This window comes from Eschrichtius robustus, chromosome 8 (genome assembly GCF_028021215.1).
Source record: "Eschrichtius robustus isolate mEscRob2 chromosome 8, mEscRob2.pri, whole genome shotgun sequence".
NCBI lineage: Eukaryota > Metazoa > Chordata > Mammalia > Artiodactyla > Eschrichtiidae > Eschrichtius > Eschrichtius robustus.
In genome coordinates this window covers 89,245,480-89,273,014 of record NC_090831.1, presented here as the reverse complement: position 1 = coordinate 89,273,014, position 27,535 = coordinate 89,245,480, and the positions used below count along the sequence as shown (strand labels likewise).

The 27,535-nt window shown below is 41.5% G+C and overlaps 1 protein-coding gene across 2 annotated transcripts in view; it reads left to right on the top strand.

The window, feature by feature from the left end:
- ELMO1 (engulfment and cell motility 1) overlaps window positions 1-27,535 on the top strand; it is a 553,192-nt gene that overhangs the window by 153,868 nt on the left and 371,789 nt on the right. For both annotated transcript variants that reach the window (XM_068549306.1, XM_068549305.1), the window contains exons 6-8: window positions 5,311-5,361; window positions 16,802-16,971; window positions 27,340-27,375. In XM_068549306.1, coding sequence (XP_068405407.1) covers window positions 5,311-5,361; window positions 16,802-16,971; window positions 27,340-27,375 — 257 coding nt within the window. The remainder of the gene's footprint in view (window positions 1-5,310; window positions 5,362-16,801; window positions 16,972-27,339; window positions 27,376-27,535) is intronic.

The window sequence follows — 27,535 nt, the reverse complement described above, 5'->3', positions numbered from 1 at the left end:
ACATCCTATCGAGACGCCTGTGAATGTCAGGGGCTAGTACAGTCTGCCACTGCTGGGTAGGAGTAAATGGGACAGCGGGGCTTTAGCGAGCTTTCACTGGGCCCCTTGTCATTCTCCCCGTGCATTGTGTGCCGTTAGGACATTACCCCGCAGAAATGTTCTTTCTGCTGCTTTCTCCTCCTCAGTTTTGAGGAGCTGGCATTAGTCTTGCTTGCCTCACTTTATTACCTCGAAGTTCAGAATACTTACTCTAAACGTGATGCATAGTCTTATGAATTAGACTGGGATGATTCTAAACTTTATTGTACATCAGAATTACTTGGGAGCATAGTGAAAATATAGAGTCCCAGGTCCCTGAGTGTGGGCTTGGCGAGCTGGGGAGTCCCAGAAATCTGCATTTTAATACTCATGGTGATTCTAAAGCCAATGGTATGAAGATCCCATGAGAATCGGAGATTAAAGACTGATTTCCTATAGAGGGGCATGGGACAGCTTCTTGGCTCTGTGAGTTGATGGATACATTCTTCATTATTGCAGAATCCCCCTCTCCATTTGAAGGGAGGGAGTTCACTTTTTTTTTGTTCCTTCCCCATGTGTTTTTATATGTCATTTAGTGGTGTTCCTTGTCTGGCTCGAGAGAGGTGACCTTGACTCTGTTGAAAGCTGCTTCCCAAAGGTCAGTGGCATAACCTGTTGATGAGGCAAGCCTGGCCAGTGTATTAGTCACCTCACTAAGGGAGAACAGTGCCAGGCCAAGCTGTGGCAGCGTCTCGGCAGGTAGAGGTGTATTGGTCAGGGTTCAACGAGAGGTGATGGTCAGCGGGTAGAGGGAGGCAGCCAATGGACAGGATAGGAAGTACAATCACACAACCACACACACACACCTAAACACCCCACCCACACACACACACAGCCCTTATTGAATGCTTGGAGGACTGCATCAAAGAAGGCCCCTCTGAAACAGACCTAGAGGCCTGAGACTATGATAAAAGAGTGAGTGGTAGCTCCCCAGCCTTTGATGCGGAGCACGCTGTGTGCCAGACCCCCTCCTCAGCCATGCTGGTCTGCTGATAGAAGAGGCGTACAGTTGCTAACTGTTATTCTGCTGGATATGTGCTGCTGACTTCCTAAAGTCTCAGACTCAGGATAACATAGATGGCACTATTATTTTTACTGATTGGATTACATATAGAGACTAGCTAAAAACAAATAAGCATACGCAGCACTGTGCTTTTTAGATGTTAATTTTGCACTAATGATAAACAGCTAACTTTTTTTCGTGAGTGTTTGCAAGGTGTTTGCCATTCTCTGTTCTAAGCACTTTAAATGGCTTATTTCAGTTAATCCTCAGAACAGCCTTAGGAGACAGGTGCTCTCCGTATTTTACACCTGAACAAGCTGACACAAAGGGCAGCTGTGTCACTTGTAGCAGATTCCCCGGGTAGGAAGTGAAATGTGGATCCAATTGAGACTGTCCTATCTGGAAATCCAACTCTTAAGTGATGCTGCAGTGTCTGGATGGAACTTTTGAAATTAAGAGTAAGTCCAAGCCTTTTCCTTTGTCTACATCACAAGTCAGGCAGCCTTGGAGAGCAGAGGGTGTCATCAGTCTGTGGCAGATGAGGTGGAATCCAGGTGATTTTCCTGATAGAATAGTCTCTGAAGCAGATGTCTACCATTGCCTATTTCTTTCAGTTTGATCTACCTTTCTGTCGGGACCTGAATGTTTTTTTTTTTTTTTAAATTTTATTTATTTATTTATGGCTGTGTTGGGTCTTCGTTTCTGTGCAAGGGCTTCCTCTAGTTGCAGCGAACGAGGGCCACTGTTCATCGCGGTGCACTGGCCTCTCACTATTGTGGCCTCTCTTGTTGAGGAGCACAGGCTCCAGACGTGCAGGCTCAGTAGTTGTGGCTCACGGGCCCAGTTGCTCCGCGGCATGTGGGATCTTCCCAGACCGGGGCTCGAACCCATGTCCCCTGCATTGGCAGGCAGATTCTCAACCACTGCGCCACCAGGGAAGCCCGACCTGAATGTTTTTAATGCATATAATAGTGGCTCTTCTACTTATCTTTTTTATTCCAAAATACAAAATGCTGATTAAGAAACATCTTTTTAGGGAAAAGGAAGAGACAGAGGGCAAATGGACTGCCGACTGGGTAGGGAGGCGTGCTGCTCTCGGTGTAATAGTCCCGATAGCTCTCATTTTTGAACCAGTTCTAGGCCAGGCACAGATCATCTGTCACCTCTGGTTCTTACTACATTCTCTAAGCAATGACTTGTTCTTCCCATATTAGGGAAGAGAAAACTTAGATCAGAGTGGTTAAGTAGCTCGCACTGAGCACACACAGCTGGTGTGAGACGGAGGTCGTTTGAACCCAGCCCTGCCTGTCAGTGGTTTTAACATGCTTTTGTTTTAAACAATCCTCAAGACCCTTTCTTCAAAGAACTCCTACTTGGGTCCCAGAAAGTCAGGAGTCAACGTTGCAGGAGCCAACATGGGGGCCTGGAAGTCAACTGCTTGAGGTCACCCCGGCCATACTCCCACCCGGTGCCCTGTGCCCAGGGCATCCCAGGGAACACCTGGGAATCTGCAGAGCATTTGTTAATACCATTCTTACTTATTTGCTCTCATATATGTTGACCAGGGGATGAGCTCCCCCCTTGAAGATAAATGCAAGATCTAGATCGTCTTACCTTTTCCAGAGAGAGCACAGCATCTGGTGTCAGATATGCTCCCCACCCTGATGAGTGTGAGTCCGCCCTTCCCCCTCCATGATGTTGGGCAAATAATTGATCCTCTTGGTAGCTTTGGTTTCTTATCTTTAAAATGAGCATCAAGTTATTATGACGGTTAAATAAGCATTCCCACAAAAACCAAAAACCCTCACCCCAGTGCCTTTCAATAAATGTTAGTTTATTGCTTTTATTAGGAATGCCTTATCGTCACTCCTAATTTTCATGAGGAGAGATTATTGCTAAACCCTCCTGGTTTCTTCATACCCTCTTTCCCTACTTGATTCGTTATTTGGGAAGAATAAACTGGGCCCCCTTTTCCTCTTGGGAAGGAACTTGCCTTTGGTCTTACCTCAACGGGTATGTTCATCTGAGGGTTTAGTTATCTGTCTGCTGGTTCTCACTCTCAGCCTTGTGTTCTATAATCACTAATAAAGGAGGTATTTTAGTCTTTCATCTTCTGACTCTCTTTCATGTAGAACCTGACAGGAGAGAGGTATGCTGTGTGTTCGGCTTCCTTAATTCTATAATTACTATTTGTGGTCTTCCTCTCCAGTTCTCATAGAGGCATAGAACTTTAGAGTTGAAAGGAGTTTTTTTTTAAAAGACTGAAATTCATTTCACCATCTCATACCTGAGCCTGGCTGCCAGGTGGCTCTTCAGCCCTTGCCTGCACACTTGGTGTAACGAGGACCTTGCTCTCTCAAGAGGTGGCCCAGGGTGTCTGGCTGGGGATGCTCTAGATTGCGCTGAAATTGCCCGAGGAAGGTTTGGATCTGGCAGTATGGAGTTTTCAGGCCTGAACTCAGTATAAAACATTCAGATTAGGTTTTCTTTGGGAGAGAGTATTGGCCTGAAGCCTGTTCGCTTTCAGATAATTCTTTTACAAAATTCATTTTCCAATAAGTAGTCAGAATTGGCTGAGGGGGAGAGTGAGTGTTCTGTGTGTTTTTGGCATCTCATCCTGAGAAATTTCCCACCAGTTCAGTGTGCCTGCTGCATCCTGAGCAAATTCTAGCTTGGGACTTGTCTGAAATGGTACAGGAGAAGGGCCCACAAGGCACTTTATTAACCTCCTGGCCTCAGTGCTCCAGCGTGAGGGATGCGGTGGTGTGACTCCCAGAAGGCCAACTCCTGAAAGCTGAGCATGGTGCATACTCTGGTGGCAGAAGAGAAAACTACCAGTGAAATTCTCCCTTCAATGCTAAAGATGCTAAGTCAAAGTTTCAAGACACTCACCACAAATACACTTGCCAAGTGGAGATGGACCGATTTGGGATCTGCTCATTTATGCTGTTTGTTCTTAACTTCAAGGCAAAATGCAGTAGGGACCAGCAAATGTTAAGAAACCAGGTTCCTTTCTAACCTTTCATTTAAAAAAGAAGAGCTTTATTGAGATATAATTCATGTACCTAAAAACTCACCTTATAAAGTGTTCGATTCATTGCATTTTACTATGTTCACAGATTTCTGAAATCATCACCATAATCAATTTTAGAACATTTAATCACCCCCCAAAAACCCCTGCACCCGTCAGCACTCACTCCCAAATCCTCCTCCCCCAGCCCTTGGAAACCATTAATCTGCTTCCTGTTTCTATGGATTTGCCTCTTCTGATAAATGGAATCATAAAATATGTGGCCTTTGCCTCTAGATTCTTTCACTTGATGTTTTCAAGATTCATCCATGTGGTAGTGTGTATCAATACTTCATTTCTTTTTATGGCCTAATAATATTCCATTATATGGATTTACCACATTCTGTTTATCTAGTCATCTGCTGATGGACATTCAGGTTGTTTACACTTTTGGCTATTATGAATAACATTTCTATGAACATTCATGTACAAGTTTTTATGTGGACATACAGTTTCGGTTCTCTTGGGTGTATATGTAGGCATGGTATTGCTGGGTCATATTCCCTTAATAACCTTTTTAAATTGCTTTTTTTGATTGCTATCCTTGGGCCCCGTATTCCTGTTTTCTGGGTTTATATTCACTTCCTCTGTACTGAATGCTGTCCATGACTTGGTATAAAGAAACAGAACAGAAACAGACTCATGGACTTTGAAAACAAACTTATGGTTCCCACAGGGGAAAGGTCAGGGGTGGGGGGGAGGGATGAGTTAACAATATGAGATTAACATATACACACTACTATATATAAAATAGATAATCAACAAGGACCTACTGTATAGCACAGGGAACTCTACTCACTATTCTGTAATAACCTATATGGGAAAAGAATCTGAAAAAGAATGGATATATGTATACGTATAACTGAATCACTTTGCTGTGCACCCGAAACTAACACAACATTGTAAATCAACTATACTCCAAAATAAAATAAAAATTAAATTAAACAAAAAGAATTGAAGGGAAAAAAATTAAAGTTAATACATCTGGGACCCAGTTTAAAGTTCTTTGTGAAATAACTCAAAATTACTCAAGTGAGAATAAACTGAATCATATGAATGCTTATTATATAGAGTCTCTGCTAGATTATATTTACCTTTATTCTCTTCTTTCCCAAGCTTCCACTTGAAGATTTACAAAGATTTTTTTTTTCTTTTCCAGAATCGCAATGAAATAAAAAATGGCACTATCCTTCGATTAACCACATCTCCAGTAAGTTGATCTTTGTTTGTAGCTTTCTAGTAAAGTCTTTGATCTGCAGTTTGTTAAAGGGATTATGGGATGTTAATTTTTCACGGTGACTTTTGTGTGAAACAAAAGATCTTTGGACGGTCCTCATATTCTGGACTGGCAAGAATGCCCCTCCTTCTATTTCCCATTACAGAAAGGGCAGTTTTTGTTCCAGGTTATGTGCAAGTATATTGACCTTAAAGTTTGAGTTTTGGGGTCATCTCAGCAATTCTCATATTACAGATGGGATAACTCGGCTGTACTGATGGGTTTTACCTGCCTGTCCACAGCTCCACCTAAGGCCATCTGAACAAATGGCGACAACAAACAAAGGAAACAAAACTAGAGACAGCACATTACTTCCCTTTGAAGTAGAGGGTGTGTCTGTGTGTGAAAGAGAGTGTTTAAGCATTTTCTAGTTTTGGTCAGTCATTATGACAATTCATAAAAATATAGTTTAAGAAATGTTTGCCACTTACGCTTTCACCGACAGCTGATTCTAGAAAAAGAAAAAACAAAAACACTTTAAAGTCTTCCAGATAAAAGCTGCTAAACAAAATGCTACAGTATATTTAGATTACTCTAGCCAACTATGTTGCTTATCTTGATCTTTCTTGCTGGCTTATAGATACTTTGGATAGTAACATTAGCATATTTCAACTACATATTTTTCACAGTGCATTTTATCGCTTTCCTAAAAAATAATCTGCACAAAATACACCAAGTGTTACTATTTTCACTCTGCATATGTGATGAAAACTGTGTCTAGCTCTCATTTTCAGTTTCCACTGAAGCCATGTGGTAGGCTAAAAATAAATTTAAAAATTGGGAAAAGCATCTGGCTAAAATTAAATTGTGGGTACTGTAACCACCACAAACTCTTCTTGTCGAAAATTACATTAGAGAGGCTTACAGACTCCTGAACATTTTACCCAGTAACATTTTGAGCCTAAACACAGTGATGGACTCCATAAGAATATGCTGCTGGCGTTGGCTGAACTGTCTTTTGGTACCTTCTTTTCCACTTAATGGGAATTATCATTCATACTCATTTTTCAGTGGCTACATGATGAGCTGAGACATTTTTGTCTGCCTTAGCATTGATCTTCTTACTTTAGTCATGAATTCATGTTAATTTGACCTTTGGAGACCATGGTTTTCATTTGGGTTTCGTAGTTCCTATTTATCCTGCTGAAATTATTCATCTGCTTGATGGGCAGAAAGAGTACACCTTGCCTTTTGTTTCATCTCAGAATTAGAAAGGCACTGCTTTTTTAAAATCTAGGCCTTCACTAAATGAAGTCAGTTCTCTTTTTTATTTGCCATGGGTTCATGAACAAAATTTCTGCAGCGCTAAGCTACTCCTTGAAAGAACGTTAGGTGTTTGGCAGGGTGGAGTTTGTCAGCATCTGGAAAGTCAACGTACTAACACCATGGCATGACTTGGCATCACTGGGGACAATGGAGCTTGTGCTCTTCATATACCCAGCACGGTGAATGGAGAGATGTGAAAGCCAGTGCACAAGGCAATATTATACGATGGAATTCACTACAAGAGTTTGGTTTACATTTTCCAGAGGACAGTGGTCCCCAAACCTGAATGATTGGTAGAATTTTTAAAATGCTGATGTCTGAGCCTTTAAAGAGAAGCTGAATAATGATATCTAGGAATAGGGACCAGGCACATGCACTTTAAGTAAGCATTTATGGTTTGACTGTAGCCACAGTGTATAGAATTGGGAATTACTCTGTAATCAAGATAGTTCGGATCTGTAAACTTCACTTGTTGCTGGTAGATTTTTTAAAAAATTATTTTGTGTTTGACTGAAAAATATGGGTCAGCATATGCTAACTCTTTCACTTTTTACATACACAATAAAAATAGATTTTAAAAAAATAGCTGTCTCTATTAAATTTGCTAGGAGGTATTAGAGTACCATAAAGAAACTGGCAAGCAGTGTTGTGCTAGGTTTTACAAGTCCTTTCATCTACCTCAGCTGAACTCTCCCGGTAGCCAGAAAAGACGCACACATGCCCACACTCGTACACACATGCATACACACACTCTTGTTTTAGGCAATGTGCAGCTGTGCTGAGTCTCACCACCACTCTATCAGTGATGGTATTTTTGTTGATGGATTTATTTTCAGTCCCCTTCTATGTAGAACTATCCTTTCTGGATTGTTCCTAACAAAATAGGGCATTAATAAGAGAAGATCGAAAAAAAAACCCTGCATTTTTATTCTTTTAAAAGTCCAACACTTGGCTGATCGTCTTCCTCTGCATTGCACATCTTTAGACAATCTCTCTAGTGACCATCTTAAACATGTATCTTTTTTAGGTGTCCTATCCTTATCCATCTCTCCAGTATCATGAAAATCTAGCCATGAACATACTCAGGGAATGTGTGCAAATGTGTGTGAATTTCTGAGCATTTCAGGGTTTGGAGATCTTCAGATTGTGCAGCTAAGTAGTGTTCCCTTGTACCTGCCATGATAATAATACCTGTGGAAATCTAACCTGAGGTCACACGTTGCATAAAGCACATTTTACATAAATTTTGGCTATTGTTCCTATTAGAAGAAGCTTGCATTCCCAGACCATTGTTTTCACTTTCCTGAAATTTTTGTTTTAAAAAGTTTTCACAGTAAATATATTTGTAGTCTTGGAGAGTGGAAAGCCACTCTAAGTAGGACACAAAACCCAGAAGTCATAAAGAAAAAGATTGATAAATTTGACTACCAAAAAATAAAAACAACCCCACAAAACCTTCATGTTTGGAAAGAATTCCAGAAACAAAGTCAAAAACAGCAAATTAAGGAAAACAATTGGCAACATGCATGATAAATAGAGGGCTAATTCCTCAATTTGCAGGATCTCTTATGAATAAATTAACTGCCCCCAAAACAGATGGCCAAAAGCTATAAACAAAAATGATTTCTTTCTCTCTCTTGATCTATAAATCTATACATATAGTCTATCTATAGATATATATAGATAGATGGATCTATATAGATCTATATATGGCTATTTAGCTATAGCTGTATAGATCTATATAGATACAGATACATATGAAAGAAAAAACTCAATCTTTCTCTCAAAAGAGATGAAAATCTACACTCCTAGATAATCAAGGTGTGAGGCAAAGACGCTGTGGTGTCAAGAGTATAAATTGGTACAGCCTCTTTGGAGAGCAATTTAGCTGTATCCACCCAAGCTTAAAATACATGTCTTTGTCCTAACAATTTTACTGCTGGGAATTTATCCAATAGATAGACTCACAAAAGCACTGAAGGACACACACACACACACACACACACACACACACCATACACACCCATGTGCGTCATTGCTTTCAGTAATCAAAAACTGAAACCTGTTAACTGTCTGTCAGTTGGGACTAGTTAAATGCATTAGGTAATAACCATGTGATAGAATACTGTGTAGCTGTAAAAAAGAATGTGTCACGTGCCGCCTCAGAGGCATCTAAAAGTTTTATTATTAAGTGCAAAAGCAGGTTGCAGAACATTGTGTGTGGAGTGACAGCGTTATGCACAGGGAAAGGAGGTGTATGTATGTTGATAGAAGGATAAAAATGATTCTCAAGGGATAACACAAGAAACTGTTAACATTAGGCTAACTTTATTTATCATTTTATAACTTCTGGTAGTGCTTACATATTTCTATACCATGTGCTGGTATTATTTTTAATTAAATAAATACACAAATACATATCATAATGTCACTACAGTATACAAGAGGTGAATCATAACATTCCATGCTAAAACCATTCCAGTATTCCAAACTATTAGATTTTTAAGAGCCGTTTTATATATGACCTGAACTCTTCTTGCCTTTTATCCCTCATTTGGCCCGTGTGGACATGTTAAATAAAACTGCTCATCAAGTATCTACTGTTGCTTTGTCAGCTCTAAGCATAACCCTGCCTTTCTGCTCTCTCTCGTTTGGGGAAATGATATTAGAGGCATCTGGGTCAGAGGGCTTGTCACACTGATTTTGGGGGCCAGTTACCCTGGCAAAAAGAAAAACAGTGTTATCTCAGTCACTCTGTGGATTCAGGTTATCAGAGATTCTTAACAGGGAGGCCATTAAACTTTTTGGAACCAATTTCTCTCCACTGAGCTGAGAAACTTGAAAAGAATTGTAAGCTGTCTTAAGTTCTATTTCTCTCCATTGCCCTGTGAGCCTAACTTAGAGAGAAGCCAGTGGAGGCTTTTAGGCACAGGAGTGACAAGATCACTCTGGCTGCTGCCCAAGAACAGATTGTAGGTGGCAGGGGGATGGGTTAGGAGTTCAGTGCAGCAGTCCCGGCAGGAGATGAAGATGGTGCGGGCTGCCTGCGTTGTAAGGACATGGAGGGTCTGAAGGAGTGTTAGAGGGCAAGCCCTAGCACCTCCTGATACTTTGGATGTGGTGCCCCTTGAGAGAGGCTGCGAGGATGGCCCGGTACTTGGGCACAATAAACAGTAGTGCTGTTTACTAGAATAGAAAGTTTGGGAAGGGGCAAATGAAGAGTTCGAGATGCCTGTTACGTGCCCGTGAGCACAACATGTCAACCAGGCAGTTAGGAATGTGTGTCGGGCAGCCTGGAGAATACAGGTGTGCCAGCCATCACAGGTACGTGGCGTGGAAGGCCATGGGCTGGGTGAGGTTGTCCGCCACAGGGAAGGCAGGGCCCTGGGCACACTCCCAGGTTTGGAGGAGGAGCTGGCCAAGAAGCCAACAGAAGAAAGTGCCTCAAGGATAAGGAAAGGAACACTTAGGTGTGCTGAGGGCTGCTGAGACAGTAGGAAGATCAGATGAGCGAGGCGGGTGTGCTGCACAGACGTGTTGGTAGCATGATGGAGCCGCTCTCCGCGTAGGTAGGGGTGAGGGCGGAAGCCTAGTGGAGGTGAGGAGGAGAGAGAGTATGAGGTGAGGTGAGTTGCAGCTTTAGACCCACTCTTTATTCCAGAACTTTTGCAGAGAGTGGAAGCAGTGAAATGAGGGCCCGGCTGGAAGTGAATTGATTGGCTCAATGTACAAAGGTTTGTACATTTCTGTTTGTTTTTTAAGACAGGACCGACCTATTAGAGATGTTTGCAGCTGGAAATGATCTCTGCAGGGAGAGAAACTGATGTACGGGTGAAAGGGGGACAAAATAGAAGCAGAATACCTGAGAAGGTGAGAGGGTAAGGGCTCTAGAGCTGCAGGGAAAGATTGACCTTGGATGGGAAACAGGGGCCAGGTGCATAGAATCAGGAAGAAGCAAAGCGTGAGAGTAGAGACCCTGGGCTGTGTCCTTGGAAATAGGAAGATGAAGGAACTCTGGCTGTGCTTTTTGAAGTAGGAAGGTGCAGGAACTCCTGGCTGATTGCTTTGATTTCCTCAATAAAATGTGAGGCAAGATCACTGGTGTGAGGGAAGCAGGGGATGGGGGAGTTTAAGGAGAGAAGAAAAGGTGTGAAGGAGTCATTTTGGAGGGACACAGGAAAGCGTAGTCTGATTGCTGGGCAATATTGAGTGTACATTTGAAAATATCTGTGAAACCTGTGATCCTAAGGACATTTTAGATTACTTCTTAATTGGTATCACGGACCCAGAACCATTCTGGAAGTTTCTTGGGAATAATTTTAAGTAGGACCTTAAAGAATAGAGATGGTAAATACCTGGCACACTTCTACCATACATATCTGTTCTGTGTCCACCTGTGATCACTCGGAGGCTGTTTCCCTCTGAGCCTGGGCCCAGAACTTTCTCAGCCCAGGACATTAGGCAGTCACACTGAGCTGTTTGAGGGGCTCAAGGCGAAACTTGTTTTCTATCCTTAGGACAATGCCAGAAAATAAAACTTACTATCTGATACAATCACCCATATAGCTGCTAGACTCTTTTCAGTTGGGCTAACTGCTTGAAAAATCAGAACTAAGGTTATTTTATTTTTTAATAATGTAGATTTTCCCCCAAACGTAAAAATATTGCAGACTCACGGAATATTTGAAAAGTGAAGCTTGCTACAAAAAATTATGTAGAATATTACAATTCATAAATAACAATGTGTCATATCTTGATTTGTTTCCTTGGGTTGTGTTTATGCAAATATGTGTGCATATATATTCATTTATTTCTTCATGCATTTAGTGGAAATTTTTTGAACTCCTGGTAAATGCCAGGCTCTGTTCTAGGTACCGGAAATAAAGTGGTGAGCAAATCTGACATATTTCTTCTCCTTTACGTTCCGCTGGATACACGCCCACACCCATACACGTATACCTCTGCCCCTCAAACAATAAAATATATTTGCATCCTACCCTTTCTCCTAATATTCCATCATGAAGATGTGCCCATGCTATCCTATATTCTCTGAAAGTTTCATTTTTAATTCCATATGATATTTCATCCTATGACTATATCATGAGTTATTTAACCATTGTCCTATTGTTGAACATTTTGGTGGCTTCCAGGGTTTGAATATAATGCTATTTTGAGAGTTCCAAAGGTACCACACATCTGTCTAGATACTTAAATGCATTCTTTCAGTCAGGGATGCTCATCACCACCCAGAATTCCTCCAGCTCTGCTGCTCATGAACTCCTTAGGCCGCCTGGCCCAGTCTGCTTGCCTGTCCTCACCTCCTTCCACTTTCTCCTTTGCTCTCCAACCCCAGATACACTGGTCCTCCTTCTGTCCCTCCAGGCATGCCAGGCTTGTTCCTCCTGTTCCTCCTTTGTACTAACCATTCCTGCTGCCCAGAATATCTTCCTCGGCCCTTGCCCGATGTGCCTGACTCCTTGTCAACCAGATTTCTGCATCAATGTTGCTTTCTTAGGCCGCTTGTCCCTGAAAGCCACTCCATCTTAAAAAGCCACCCGTCACTATCTCATTCCTCTTTTAGGTTTTGCTATGAACTCATCAATATTTAATTTCTTACTGTTAATTTGTTTTATTGTCTGCCTCCCACCTCGAGGACGTAAGCTCCAGGAGGGCAAGAAGCTTGCCTCTTGTTTGTTGCAGAATCCTAAATATACAGAACAGTGCCTGGCTCAGAGTAAGCTTCCAGGAGTATTTGTTGAATCAGTGAGTGGGGATTCTGTCTTTGATTTTGAAGGGGCATAGCTTCATGGATAACTGTAAAGACTTGTCTGAATATAGACCAAGTGAAATTATGTGCCGAGTAATCTTTGGCAAATAACTGATGCCAAAAACGTAAGTTTTTCTTACACAACCCCCAGTATCTTAATAATAAAACTTATTCTCACATTATTTTTTCTAATAAAAGTTTCACATCCACATTATTAGAAATTAAAGAAGGTAAAAAGAATACATATCTCTACCTGTTCCGGTTCCACCTGGAAAAATATTGCATTAAAAATGTCACAGCAGTTTGATGTATAATAATATTTTGATTGGGGCTCACATAGGGCATTAACATCTATGGAGCAAACTTTCTCTAGGCAGACTTCATGATAAGGGTTCCTGCCCACCTGAGGAACAATCTATGGCTTTGTGGGTTGGGGGAACCCTAAACGTGATCTCGTCACAGTTCCTCAGTGTACCGATGAGGAAAGTGAGGCCCAGAGATTAAGAGAATTTCTCCAAGGCACCAGAGCTAACCAGTGACAGGGCTGGAAGTAGCCCGGCTTCTCACTCGTAGTTCAGGGAGCTCTCCACCACAGCCCACCAAGCTGGCCATAATCCTCCCATCCTCATGAATGATGTGTCCCCTCCAGTGGTTTACTTATGTCCTGAAACCACGAGGAAAACTTACCCAACACCAAATGCCTCGGGAACTTGACATTTTTATGAAGAGTTGACTCCTTAGATGATGGCACTCAGGGAAGGAAGAAGGTCTGCCCTGAAGGATAAGAACACCTCTATGAAAACAGGGCATATTGTTTTCAGGCACTAGGTCAAGTGCAGTAGAGTTGTGGACCGTTCCATAGAAACTTCTCAGGCGATTGCATCTATGAGCTGGATGTTGCAGTCTGACACAATTTGGAGGCTTTATTACTGTTATTGGGAGTAACTCTTTGGCTGAGACCCCAGCAAGTCAGAGTATCGCTTTGTTGTACTGGTGTGTGACTGTCCTGGTAAAATATTTTTGATTTCCACAGCAGCAACCGATTAGCAGTCCTAGGATTTGGGACTATTTGGTCTTTTTAAAAAAATTTTTTATTGGAGTATAGTTGATTTACAACGTTGTGTTAGTTTCTGCTGTGTATTAAAGTGATTCAGTTATACATATATATAAATTGTTTTATATTCTTTTCCATTTTGATTTATCACAGGATATTGAATATAATATAGTTCCCTGTGCTCTACAGTAGGACCTTGTGGTTTATCCATTCTATGTGTACTAGTTTGCATCTGCTAACCCCAAACTCCCAACCCACCCCTCCCCCAGCCATCTTCCCCCTTGGCAACCACGGGTCTGTTCTCTACATCTGTGAGGGGCTGTTGAGTCTTAATTCTTCTGCTCGGGACACTTGTCCTTTCCAGGTTTCTGTTGTTGTCTCTCTTCACTTCTACTATTTTCAATTAATCCATTCATGAACTTCTAAGTAGGTAACATTTCAAGCACATACAAAAGCAGAAAGAATGGTATAATAAATCTCATCTACCTAGATCTTATGATTATTGACTCATTCTTTCTATTTTCTTAGCAAATGTTTCTGCTGAGAAATGTACCCTTTTACAAGGGCGGGTAGATTGTCTTTTTGCTACAGGAAGCCACGAGGGGCTTGTGGTGCCCCAGCTGGAGAAGACGAGGTGCTGATTAGAAGACAGAGGCAGAGCCCATGAGCCCTGTGGGGCTGGGCCACACCTCCGTCATCACTTTGAGACGCAGTATCGTGGGAGTTTTAGAACAGCGGTTCTCAGCATGTGATGCCACGATCGTCAGTATCAAGCGGAGGCAGCAGCAGCACCTGGGAGCTTGTTAAACATGCACTTCAGGGGACTCCACCTCAGGCCTACAGAAACAAAAACTTTGGGTGGAGCCTAGGTATCCATGTTTTAAGAAACCACCCAGGGGGTTCTCATGCACGACACAGGGCACTACTTTAGAGCCTGTTTGCAGAGTCCAGCTGCCCAGGTTCTATCTTAGCTCCAGCATGGACAAGCTGTGTGACCCTGGGCAAGTTACTTAACTTCTCTACGCTTCCATTTCCGTTGTAAACTGAAGATAATGAAAGCTCCTGCCTGAAAGATTGAATGAAGTCCTTCAGGAAGATATTTCGAAGAGTGGCTCATAAAAAACACTAGGTGGGAATTCCCTGGCAGTCCAGTGGTTAGGACTCCGCACTTTCACTGCCGAGGGTCAGGATTCGATCCCTGGTCGGGGAACTAAGATCCTGCAAGCCACGCAGCGCAGCCAAAAACCGAAAATCTAAAATCTATGTAGTAAATCTACAGTTACTAAGTAACTGTCAGCTGTTTTTAATAGTGGTATTAACAGCACCAAACACTATTAATTATGACAATGAAATCATTTTTGAGTCCTCATTATTATCATAATCTCTATAGTAAATGCAGACTTCCGGCTGGGAGAAAAATGTATGTTTCAAGGAATTCAAAGTGATTCACTTGGGTTAAATATTGTATGTTACTGTTAATGCTGTATCTCCATTTGAAAATTTTGGAGAATGGTACATCTTTGAACCACGTAACAAGATAAATAAAGTGATTCTCCCTTTCTTAAAAATGGAATTTAGGGTTTGAGCCATTTGTCAGCTATGTGGGTATCAGTGAATGCGTAGGAAAGGTTCTTATTCTCCTGCACCTTCCTTTGCTTCCTTCTTCTATTATAGTTTCTGATGCAAAGTGTCAAGTTTTGGTTATAATTACGCGGGAGACCATAGTATATGTCTCTGACCAAGTGATACGGAGTATGGGTTTCATCTGTCTTGGTCACTGAAGAATTGCATTGGTTTCCCTGCTGAATCCCCTTCTTTCTGCAGGGCTGCTTCCAGCTGACAGTGAAGGGGAGCTGGGCAGGGAGGAAGGGGGCACTTGGGGTGGAGTCCCTTTGCTCTTAGTTCCTGTGTGGATTCTATTTTTTCTGCTCTGCAATCTTAACCCTGTTATAGTTCACATGGGGCTCCTCTGATATTTCTAATCAGTTTCTGTTTGGGAGAAGATGCCTCATTGTTGGGGTCAAATATACCTTCTTCCCCTTTCTCTGAAATATGACAAGTTTCAAAGGAGAATATGAGAATGGCAGAGTGCTTCAACCATTGCAGTTTTGAGTTAATAACTACAAAGATATTCAGTTATTTCTATTAAGCAAAAACACAGGCAGAAAAATTTATTATCTTATTTTTCCTACTGTCTGTCCCAACTGAAAGGTAGATATGGAAACCTTTACTGGGTGAATGAGAAATACAGAAGACACATTATTATCTAGAAGTTCAGCTCTTCCAGTATACTTATGTCCTGCATGTAGAAGCAAAGTGCAAATGCCTTAAGAAGGGGAACTTTAATTGGAGACAAAGCTGCTAATTTGGTTGCCTAATTATTTTGTTTTAAATTCACGCAGTAAATAGCTAATGGATGTGAAACACGTGTTGTTGAAAAGTGGAATTTACAAGCCCCATTGTGTTGTGCTGGAAGACTTTCAGTAACCCAGAAAGATTATTTGGGTGTCTAATGAAGCTTTTGAACATTGTGTGTAGGCAGTTATTACTCAGAGTATTGACTGAACGGATGAACATGCTGTATAAATTTGTGTTATTGCTTAATTAAGCAAATAGTTTTCTGTCATTTATAGATAATAATTTTACTTAAAAAGTAAACATTCTACCCGTTTTCCCCTCCGCACTGCCATACCCGCTCCATTTCTGTTTTTTTTGTTTTTTTTTTAATTTTTTTTAAAATTTAATTTATTTATGGCTGTGTTGGGTCTTCGTTTCTGTGCGAGGGCTTTCTCTAGTTGTGGCAAGCGGGGGCCACTCTTCATCGCGGTGCGCGGGCCTCTCACTATCGCGGCCTCTCTTGTTGCGGAGCACAGGCTCCAGACACGCAGGCTCAGTAGTTGTGGCTCACGGGCCTAGTTGCTCTGCGGCATGTGGGATCTTCCCAGACCAGGGCTCGAACCCGTGTCCCCTGCATTGGCAGGCAGATTCTCAACCACTGCGCCACCAGGGAAGCCCATTTCTGGGGTTTTACTGCTCTTGGGCTCTTGCTTTTCCCTTGAGATGGGAATATGGGTCCTGTCAAAAGAGGGCCACTGATTCCCGCTGTGAAATTGACAGGCATTGCCTGAAGTTGGAGTCATTATGGTTGGAAACCTGCCCTTGGTTTGTAATACTCATCTAGTCTTGTGCTTTTGGCCTTTGAGCCTTCATTTCTCAATGAGATGTTAATTTTTTGTCTGTTGTGGTTTCCTCCGTGAATACTGTGCTTTGTTTTTGTCCCCGGTAAGGCTCAAAACGCCCACCAGCTCCATGAACGAATCCAGTCGTCGAGTATGGACGCCAAGCTGGAGGCCCTGAAGGACTTGGCCAGCCTCTCCCGGGATGTCACGTTTGCCCAGGAGTTTATCAATCTGGATGGCATCTCTCTCCTCACGCAGATGGTGGAAAGCGGCACTGAGTAAGCATCTTTTACCTAGACTTCCAATCTGTCCTGTGCTTTATAACGTTCTGGGTATTTGTTACTTTTCTTGTACTTGCAATTTCTAGTTTTAAAGGCCAGAAATTGTCTAGGCTCAGGGAAAAAAAAATGGCGTTTAAGATAATGTGTGGGCTGTGGTTTCGTAATGTAAGTATCACTATGTTCTCCACCCACCAACTAGCCATTATCTAAGACAATCTCTGAAATTTTAGATTTACAAGGAAAAATATTAGTCATTATCTCTAAGGGCCTTTCCAACACAAATTATAATTCTTCAAAATATAAATCCCTCACATCTTTTGCTTATCCCTAAAAAAAATTATCCTTCCCTGACTCCATTTTTTTTTTAAAGTTAGAATACCTCCTTATGTTTCAAAGTCTTAAACCAGGTCGAAATAACATCCCTGAAGTAATTAAAAAAAAAATTAACACTTGACTGATGAAGTACATGTCCTTAATTATTTATCATTAAGTACAATAAGCATTTATTAGGTACCCATTGTGTGGAAAAAAGTGGAAGTTGGGAAAATTTTAAATGATGTGAACCTTGCCATCTAAATATTTATGGAGGCAGAATTCAGTTGAGGTACAGTTCCTCCTGAGGGCTGGGAGTCTAGAGGTTGGACCAGTTACATCTCATGGAACCTTATGGGGGGTGGGGGGGTATCAGTGAATGGGCCTTGAAGGAGTTTGAGTTCTACCATGAGCAAGGAAGGAATGGGCATTGGGGAGCTCACCTTCTCGGGGTAGGGTTTGATCTCTGGTGTGATTCTCTGGCCACAGAGCCAGATGGGTCTAGCTTTTACATGTGTGGACAGATAATTCCCTTGACCACAGAATACCAGGGTAGGGTCCACAGGACACTGCTCATTTCCATATGGTCACATGCAACTGGTGAAGACTATTAGAGCATGCCTGTTAGAGCATGTGAGAATGCTGAGCCAGCTAACTACATAGTAATATGCTAAATAAATAATGTGCAGAGTTGAGATAGGTATTTGTTAGGAAAGAATAAATAGCATTTAGAATTGGGGTGTAAACCTGGGCCAGTTAAATCTCTCTTCAGTACGTGGTGATTTAAAGAATGACCTGCTGACTGTACGTGGCAGAGACCTGTCTTGGCCCACTCCCTTCCTTCCTTCCTTTCTTCCTTCCTGTCTCCTCCTACACTTGGCATTATTTTGCCTCTGTGGTTGGCACTAATGAAAGATTCTTTTTTTTTTCCTCATTCAAAGAGAGCATGTTTTATAACAGCAAGAATATCTCCTGTATAAGAATGTTCTCTAGAGTTTGGAGCTGGAGGCCTTCATAAAGAAGTAGAGAAAATATCTAGGAGTGAATGGGGGCAGGGGAGTCAAATCCAAGAGGACTGGCAAGCAGGACTGGGTAATCTGGAAAGGCTCAGTTGTAGACAGGTATCATTTATTTTTTTAATGATGACTAAAACTCTGCTCATTACATTTTTGGCAAACATCAGCTTAGAGTAGGGCAGGGAATCTCAAATTCTGGGTGTTATCAGAATCCAAAGTGGTTACTGAAAAATTGGGGTTGGAGCTTGAAACAGCTTGAGGGAAGTTAAATTAGTTTAGGGATCCAAGAGACTGGCCCAAGGAAAAGGAGATAGAGGGTTCTGTCTTTGTTGGAAGCTCTAGCTGAAATCTAGTGTAGAGCGTGTCAGATCCCTCATTCCTTGTTACTAGTGATCAGTGGATTGCGAATTGTGATCACAACCACCTTCCCTGGTAACTGTGGACAACTTCATGGGACTGCCACGTGTGGTAGGCCCCTCTTCACGCCCACCACTGCTTCTGGTGGGACAGTGAGCCCTGGGAGCTTCTGCCTCCATCACATTTACAACGTGTTAGATAAAAATGTACAACTGTCCTCTTGTTTATTGATTTATCTAAGTCCCAGACATTGATGTATCAAAAACACTGCATCAGAGCCAGTCATAATGGAACCTGCTAATATTAGGTGGTTCTGCCACAGATACCCAAGTATCCAGGGGCTTAAGCTCTGGAATATTCAGAATGACATTGTGTTAATACTTCCAAATTTATCAGAATTGCAATCATAATTACAATTACAATGGTACATATGCTGAAAGCCAGAGTCCATGTGATATGCGCCCTAAATAGAGGACTGGACCTGAGCTCCAGTACCTCTGGAGGTTGGCAGTTATGTATTTGACAATGAGGGAAAATGCATGTTAGGGGCTTTACTTTTTTAGTTTCTCATTATATTTGTTTGCTAGTGCTTCCATAATAAAATAGCACAGACCAGGTGGCTTAAAGAACAGAAATTTATATTCCCACAGTGCTGGTGGCTGGAAGCCCAAGATCAAGGTGTTGGCAGGCTTGGTTTCTTCTGCAGCTCTCTCCTTGATTTGCTAATGGCCACCTTCTTCCTATGTCCTCACATCATCTTTCCTCTGAGCACGGGCATCCCTGGTGTCTCTTTGTGTGTCTAAATTTCCTCCTCGTATAAGGACACCAGTCAGATTGGATTAGGACACACCCTAATGACCTCATTTTAACTTAGTCACCTCTTTAAAGGCTCTATCTCCAAATACTGTCCCATTCTGAGGTACTGGGAGCAGGGATTCGACATATGAATTGGGGGGGGACACAATTCAGCCGTTAAGACTCATCAAAGGGACACTCCCACCTTGTGCTCCATAAGAGAAAGAGTAAAAACTGATACTATGTATTGTCTTGTCAACATTAGGACTTTTCATCTGTGCTGTTGCCTTACTCTATAATTCATCTTGACTTACTGAGTGACCCAAAGACTGATCACTGGGGACAGGAGGTCTGAATTATATCTCTATGTTTCACATGTCAATACTGAATTTACTTTATGTGAACCACAGTAACTGAATTCTCTTTTTTCTATAGTGTATCATCCTCATTAATATTTTAATTATTTATAGTCTGTAAGCCATCCCAATTTGTTACATGCAGCCAGATTTCAGACAGATGAGCAGAACTCAAGACCAGATCTTGGGTGAGTTCCGGTTTGCATTATCTCTTACACTTTCCCATCACACTATGTTACTGGGAAGGGATGAGGTCTCTCTGAATCACCTTGGTGTGTGCCCTCATCACCATTTTATATAAGTTATAGGTCATGCTACACTTAGGGATGGAGGAAAGAGGGCACTGGAGCTGTACAACGTCCTCCCTTCCTTCTGCAAGGTCTTACAACTCATGCTAAGAAGCTGCTTATTTAATGCACAGCTATTTTTCAGATCTTTTGCTCAGATGAAAAAGAAAAGAGAAAGACACTTTTCTTATAAGGAAACCCAGCTTCTCAAACTTAAACAAGACTTTAATTAATTAACAGGAAACCTCTGGAATATAAACTGCACAAATTAAATAGACCCTACAATTTGGAAGGCATTTACTTATGGAAGGCATTTACTTAAGTCCTAGGCAGACTTCCAGCTGGGAAAGGCAGAGGTTTCCTGAGCAGGACCTGTGGAAATTTTTAGGAAACACTGAAGAAATGTAGCTGGAATTTTTCTGCTTACTTTGAGCTGTAATGAGATTCAAAGATAGACTTGCCTGTTTGCCATTGCCCAAGGCTGAGCTTTTAAAGGTCTCTCTCCAGCTGGTACCGGGAGCGACGATGGGGGAAAAATTAGCCACAAAGGAGCAAGGGGAAATGTCACTTTGGCAGAACACAGCGTCTAAAACTTGAATTTAAATTTTTCCATTCTTGTGGAATTTTGAAATTCCATGTCTAGTTTCAGCTTGAAACATCGATGTAGAAGCAAATAAATTTGTGGGGAAACTTGTTTCCCCAACCTGAGCCAGGAAATGGTGCCCATTAAGGAATGGGCAGTGGTTTTTTTAAAGATTTCTCAGAAATTATATATTTTATTTTATTTGAAAGAAAAAATATTGTACCTGCAACTCTAAATCCATTGTAGTGAATAACGCTGCTTTTCTTTGGGTTTTAATAAAACACTGTGTTCTTTGTCTATGCTGCTATGCACATAGATAATTGGACAGTTTACCCTGTGCCCTTCTACTGTTCAACCATCAGAAGAACAGGGGGAACATTTCCAAGAATGAAAGGATCCTTATAGTTTCCCACTTGGCAACATGACAGGAAAATTATGCCCTTGGAATATGAGTAAGCAGTAGCAACACCCTGGCAGAAAAGTTAAGAGTGAAAGAAATTAAATTCACGTATTTACGAAAAACTCATTTTTTTTGAATTAGCTTTCTCTCCTTAATAAAAAAAATATATTTATTGTTTAAAAAATAAATGTAAATAAGCAGAAGGAGGAGAATAAGAGTCATTTGTAATCTGCCTTTCCAGAGACAAATATTTTTAACATCTTGGTGTATATTGTTTTTGTATAATCTTTTAGCTACACACACACACATACACTGGCTTTACAAAAGTAGAATTATATTATTCATGCTCTCTGTAGCCTGCTTTTTGTACCTAACAATATTCCCATGTGATTAAATATTATTCCCCTCATCATTTTTGTTATCTGCCTATTAATTGATTTTTAAAGCTCTGTTGAGGTACAGTTGATATGCAATGTAATAGGAGAATTTGAAGGCTATGCAGAGTAGAGTTAACCATTCCCCTGTTGTTGGATATTTACACTGCTTTCAGGTTTTTTCAGGATTATGAACATTCTCTCATCAGTTTTTCCTTCAGCAGAATCTCTGTGAATATTTATTCTGTTGGAATAAAATTCCTGATTCAGAGGATATACACATGTTGAAGCTGTGTTAAAATAAGAACAGCCCCATAGCTTGTTGACATGTCCTAATTTGTACTTTACCATTCATGTCGGGGGTATGTCTATTCCTAACACCCTGGGCAATACTGGGCTGGCGTTTCCTTAGGGATTCTAGCTTTCCTAAGAAAAATAGCAGTGAAGTATTTGAGGAGCTTTCACTAATCTGGGGAATTTATAAGTACTTTTTACTTGCTTGGTTGGTCATTTCCCCAAAATTTGGCTGTATTAGGAACAGGGCAAAGAGTCCCATAGTTGTTTTAGAGATATGTAAAGCCCTTAAGTAATTGTCTTAAAAACAAACCACATTTGCTGTATAAACTATCAATCCCCTCCCCATTCTGTCATATAGATGACACAGATGAGGATATTTGGGTGTATGTATAGCTATGTGTGTTTGTGTTTATAAAAATTGTCATTGTTAACACACGAACAGTTTCATATTCAACTTCGATTATTCAGATCGTTTCCTCCTGGCTGGAATCAGAGCTGCGACTGTTTCTCAGGAGATGTGAAAATTGAGTCATGACCTGCATTAAGCACCCTGAAATGATGTCTTGGCTTTGATGCTGCCAGGCACCCACACTTGAGAATGGATTTGTAGGTTTTATTCACTTAGCAAAGTATGTATTATTTAAGTGCTGAATATTCCTGACAGTGGGTTAGGCACATGGGTGTATGTGTGTGCGTAGAAAATACAAACATGCATGTGACAGTTTGCGACTATGTGTGACATTTTTTGAAATTTTGTCTTCATACAAAAGATGAATTTCTTTTTTGAAAGTAACTTTGTTAGCCTCCACGGACTTGGATTGTTGGCTCTAACTCATGCTGCCGCTTCTGAGAATTCAGTGTCTCTTATAAGCCTTGGTTGTTCTGGAAGGTCCAGGCCAGGCCACATTGATCAGCGACTCTTTGCCAGCCGCCAAGCACAGGTCACACCATGTGTGTCTTGCACTTCACCTCGGACAGAGGCCATGGGGAGGAGCAAGTAGCTCCCCAGAGTTGGAAAGAACCTGCTCTGTGTGGTCTGTGGGCCCCAGCTGAGAAGCCTGCTGTGTCTTCTCAGCTCCCTCTGTCTGCTTTCCTGGAGCTGCACTTAGCAGAGCTCAGGGAGTTCCAACTGCAGCAGCCCTTCTGGGGCCCTGCCAGAAATTTGCATCACAAACGCCAAAGGGGCCAACCGTCTAGGGCTTTGTCGGGGATTGTGTGGCAGAAAATCCCTTATGCTGGCACTCCGCCTCGCCATCCCTTTTTGCTTTGTTTCTGTGTCTTTGTCTATCACTCCGGTAATGGAAATGAGAAGGGGTCACACAGCCTGTTTAAAGAAGAGATTATCTTCTGCTAGGGAAAAGATGCCATAGCTTGGGCTGAGGTGAGGGGCTTCTGATCACTGAGAAACATCAGTCTTTCGAGAATCATTTGTTCTCCAGATATGTTTCTTTTAAAGTGGGTGTATATTGAGAGAGAGAGAGAGAGAGAAACTCAGTTAGGAAAACAGACATCACAACAAAAAGTTCGTCTTCTGCTTATGTTTACTCTGAAGCCAAAGTGAGGAAGTGAAGTAAGAAACACTGTTTAGGCAATGAATTTCTTTCTGCACTCTGGTCAGGGAGAACTTTCTAAGGCTAGGGTCTGCTACAGGGTTAGCACATATATAAACCTAAGGATGCTCAGGCCCTAGGCGAGAAAGTTATTTTGGAAAATTGCAGTGACTGCTTTATATATTACACACCACACCCCACAAACATTGATTTTGTAGCAGTTCTGTTAAAAGATTAACTGAGGCATATTAAAAATTTTTAGAGTGTATTTGAGCAAAAATCAGTTAGAATTGGTCAGTGCCAGACTGGAAGTGGTTAGGAACCCTCTACCCACCGGCGCTGGTGGGGGAGAGGGGAGACTTGTAGAGAAGAAGCGGAAGCAGAGCAAGGGAGTTGTTGGATTGGCTGTAGTTTAAAGTCTAGTTGGCTGTTTGTGATTGCTTGTCCTTAGGTTTCCATTTCCCAACCTGGAGGCATTTGCAGGTTTAGGGTTTTAGATTGCTTTTACAGGCCTCCAGAGCATTAGAGCCCCTTCGGTCTAAAGGCCTCCTTGTTCAATTAATTTAACAGTTCCAGACTGAATGGAAAAGTTGCAAGATCAAGAATCGCCAGTTGTCCTGTTTGTGTCCTTTACAAAGACCTAACTCCAGAGAGCCCCTTGCACACAGTTGTCCTGTCTTCTCCTAATTGTTGCAGGAAGGGGGACTCCTTCCAGGGCCCGAGAGTGGGCTCTTGTCTAACACTCAGAAATAAATTGTCCTAGGAGACACATGTACTGACAAAGCAAATGACTTTATTGGAAAGGGGAGTCCGGGCAGAGAGCAGCAGGGTAAGGGAACCTGGGAGAGCTGTTCCTCCACGTGGCTCACAATCTCAGGTTTTATGGTAGTGGGGTTAGTTTCCAAGTGGTCTCTGGCCAGTCATCTTGCTTGTGCCCATATTTGGTCTGACTCAGGGTCCTTCCTGGTGGCACGTGCATCTCTCAGCCAAGATGGATTCCAGTGAGAAAGATTCTGGGAGGTTGATAGGACATATGGACTGGCATCTCCTCCCTCCTTTCGGCCCCTCCCGAATTCTCCCAGTTAGTTTTTGGTGGCAGCACCTTGTTTCTTATCAGGACCTCTTGTTGCCAGACAACTCATCCAAGTGGTTATCATTGTGCCTGACCAAGGCGGGTGGTTTCAGTCAACGGTTCCCTAACATAATCTCTTGCAATCTGGAGCTATTCCTTAGTCTTTCCTTTTCTCTCATGGCTTTGACATTTTTTGAGATTATAGGTGAGCCATTTTTAGAATATTCCCCAATTGGGGTTTATTAAAAGGTAATTAATTAAAAGGTAATTATCAGGGAAAGATAAAAGCATGGCTTTCATAGAGATATAAAATTGAATATGTGTTAAAAGAATGTATTTTACTCATCTGATATGAGGGAACCAGGCAGATGTTTTCACTGGTTCAGAGGAAGAGTCAAAAGGGCCCAAATTTGTATGAAACAGAGCAATGTCGAAATAAATTGCAAATGGAGACAAAACTGGTTTTTCACCTGCAGGGAGGAAGTTAATTAAATCACCACTAGGCAGGACAAAATATACATATGCATCAGTTACCTACAACTTAAAGACAACAGGGCTGGAATCTGATAACCCAGAAGAGTAAGCCATAGACAGTGCATAGTTTCCTATTGAAACACGGAGTCCTTTTTCTACAGGTTTCTCCAGTGTTTTCTTCTTTTAGAAAACATATGTCTTTGGCTAGAATATCACAGATGCTTGTGTTTATTTCATTGCATCCTATTAATGGCACATGATGTCTCTTTGTCTTATTACTGATGTTCACTTTGACCACTTGTTAAGATAGCACCTTCCAGGTATCTCCCTGTAATGCAGTTTCCCCCCTTTGTAAATAATAAAGAAATAATTTTGGAGTAGTTACACCATGGGAAATGGAAAGTGGTACAAATCAGGTTTGTATATTTTCTCCCAGAGATTTGGCTCTTCAACAATACTAGCACACCACTCTTTAAAGCAATGTAGGCCATTTGTTCCCTGTTTTATTCATTGGGCTATAATCTATCACTATTATTATTTATTTTGATGTCCAATTTGTCCCAGATATGGCTTAGGAAACTTCATCAAGCTGTATTCTGTGTCCTGCCTTGTCTCCCATTATTCTTTGAGCATTTCTGTACATTTTGGCTCAGCGAAATGTTCCAGGCTTATCTAGATCTTTCCAGCCCTGGACCGAGTCGTTTCTCCAAGGAGCCCCAGTTCCTTTTAGTGGAGGGTAGTGTTTGGCTCTTTCAAAAGGGCCCAAACTCTGATCAGGCCTCCTTCCCCATGGCCACCAACTTCTTCCACTCTGCCCAATGGCTATTTGAAGGAGAAGGAAAGGAAGCTAATATATATGTGGATGAAAAATGTCCTCCTGCCATATCAGTAAACAAAGGACATTGTGGTCATCAAGCCGTCAGCCACTACAGCTGCCCCCCCCCACCCCCGCCGCCACCCTGAGGGGGTTCAGGATGGAGAAAACCAGGATACTGGTCCTAAATAGCTAAGGTGCATGTCAAAGGAATGATTTCAATGAGCCCAGACTGTTGCATCTTCTCATATATGGAAAAGCACTAAATCCATTAACTTAAGATGTCTGGTTTTTCTTTATTTAACCATAATCTTTTGATGTTCTGACTCCCTGGTTTATTGCAAAACTCCTATGTGTCCCGGCTCCTCCCTTTCCTCTTCGGAGCCGTCCCTCAGCGCTATCTGAGAGGCTGCCTCTGGGATTGAGTCCTCAGAAAGTCCACCGAATAAAGTATAATTCTCAACTTTTAGGTAGTGCATTTTATATATATATATATATATATATATATATTTTTTTTTTTTTTTAAAGAAAGGCAGGTTAAGGAGGGGGAAGGGAGCAGGAAGAGGAAGATCAGTTTATATACATTTTTAACTCCCAAGTTTTATCAAACACTAGATCTGATCTTCTCATGGTCAGTTAGGTTTCTGAAGTGGTTACATTTTATGTGGTTGAAAATGTGAAACTTCTTCCGAATTGAGTACCTACTCTGCATGTGCCTGACATTATAGTAGTTGAGTTACAGAGCGAGCCTTTGCCTTCAGTTAGCTGGAAGGACAGTGAGATGTCCTAAGTCGTGCAGCTGATGTATTCTCAGCACTGTGGACATGGGCGCCACCCTCAATCTGGTCAAGGAAGGGAAATCAGAAGTCAGGGAGACTTCACAGAGGAGCCTAGAATCAGATGAATTTGGGGTAGGACTTAGCTAGTCTGACAAGGAGGGGAAGGGTATTCCCCCAGCAGAGGGAAGAACACACTTAATGCCAGAGAAATTTGGCAGACTTGAGGAATGGGAAGTGGTTTGATAAGGTTAGAAACACTTGTTTCCTAATCTTCTTGACCCAATCTTTAGTTTTTAAAGAAGCATAATTGTCCTTTTTTACAGACATGTTTTGTTGATTGTGCACTTTTTTTGCAGACTGCTATCCCAGGGTTCCATCTGTGGTCCAGGAATTATTGCAATGTCTCACGGTGTCTTCCTTCAGAAGAAGCCTTTTTTTTTTTTTTTCTCTTAAGAAAATAGAAAGTAGAATTAGTGGGCATTTTACCAAAGAAAGATAATCAACTATTTCTCCATTGTTGAGCATGTACTTAAGAACAACTGGACTAGTGTTTTTTGGCTCTACTTTTTCATTGAAGATATGCCCCTCTTATTTCTAGGGTTTTCCCCCTGTTGAATATATACCCATTCTGAGCCAAATGGAGTGTTCTTGTTGCCTTTACTCATAAGTAAATGCAATAGGTTGGTTACAGTGGTTTAATCCCCATCTTTTGATTGTTTTGTATCATTAAAAAACACCAATTTATTGCTTGGAGAAATGTTTTGAAATGAATTAAGTTCTCTTAATGACTGTTAAATCTGCCCTATATCTCATCCTGGGCTTTCTTCATGATCTGTAATTTGTGTAAAACTCATTGCTTTCACACATGCTCCTTACATGACTGTTTTTGAATTTTGCAGACGATACCAGAAATTGCAGAAGATCATGAAGCCTTGGTAAGAATTTCTGATAGGTTGATACAGATGATATAACACTTCCTTCTTCTCTGCATAATTAAACCCTGTCCTCTGACTGATTGTGTAACTATGTGTCTAGATGTTTTGAGTAAGTGATTTATTTTTGCTTTCTTTTTGATGTTCTTTTTTTTTTTAAATT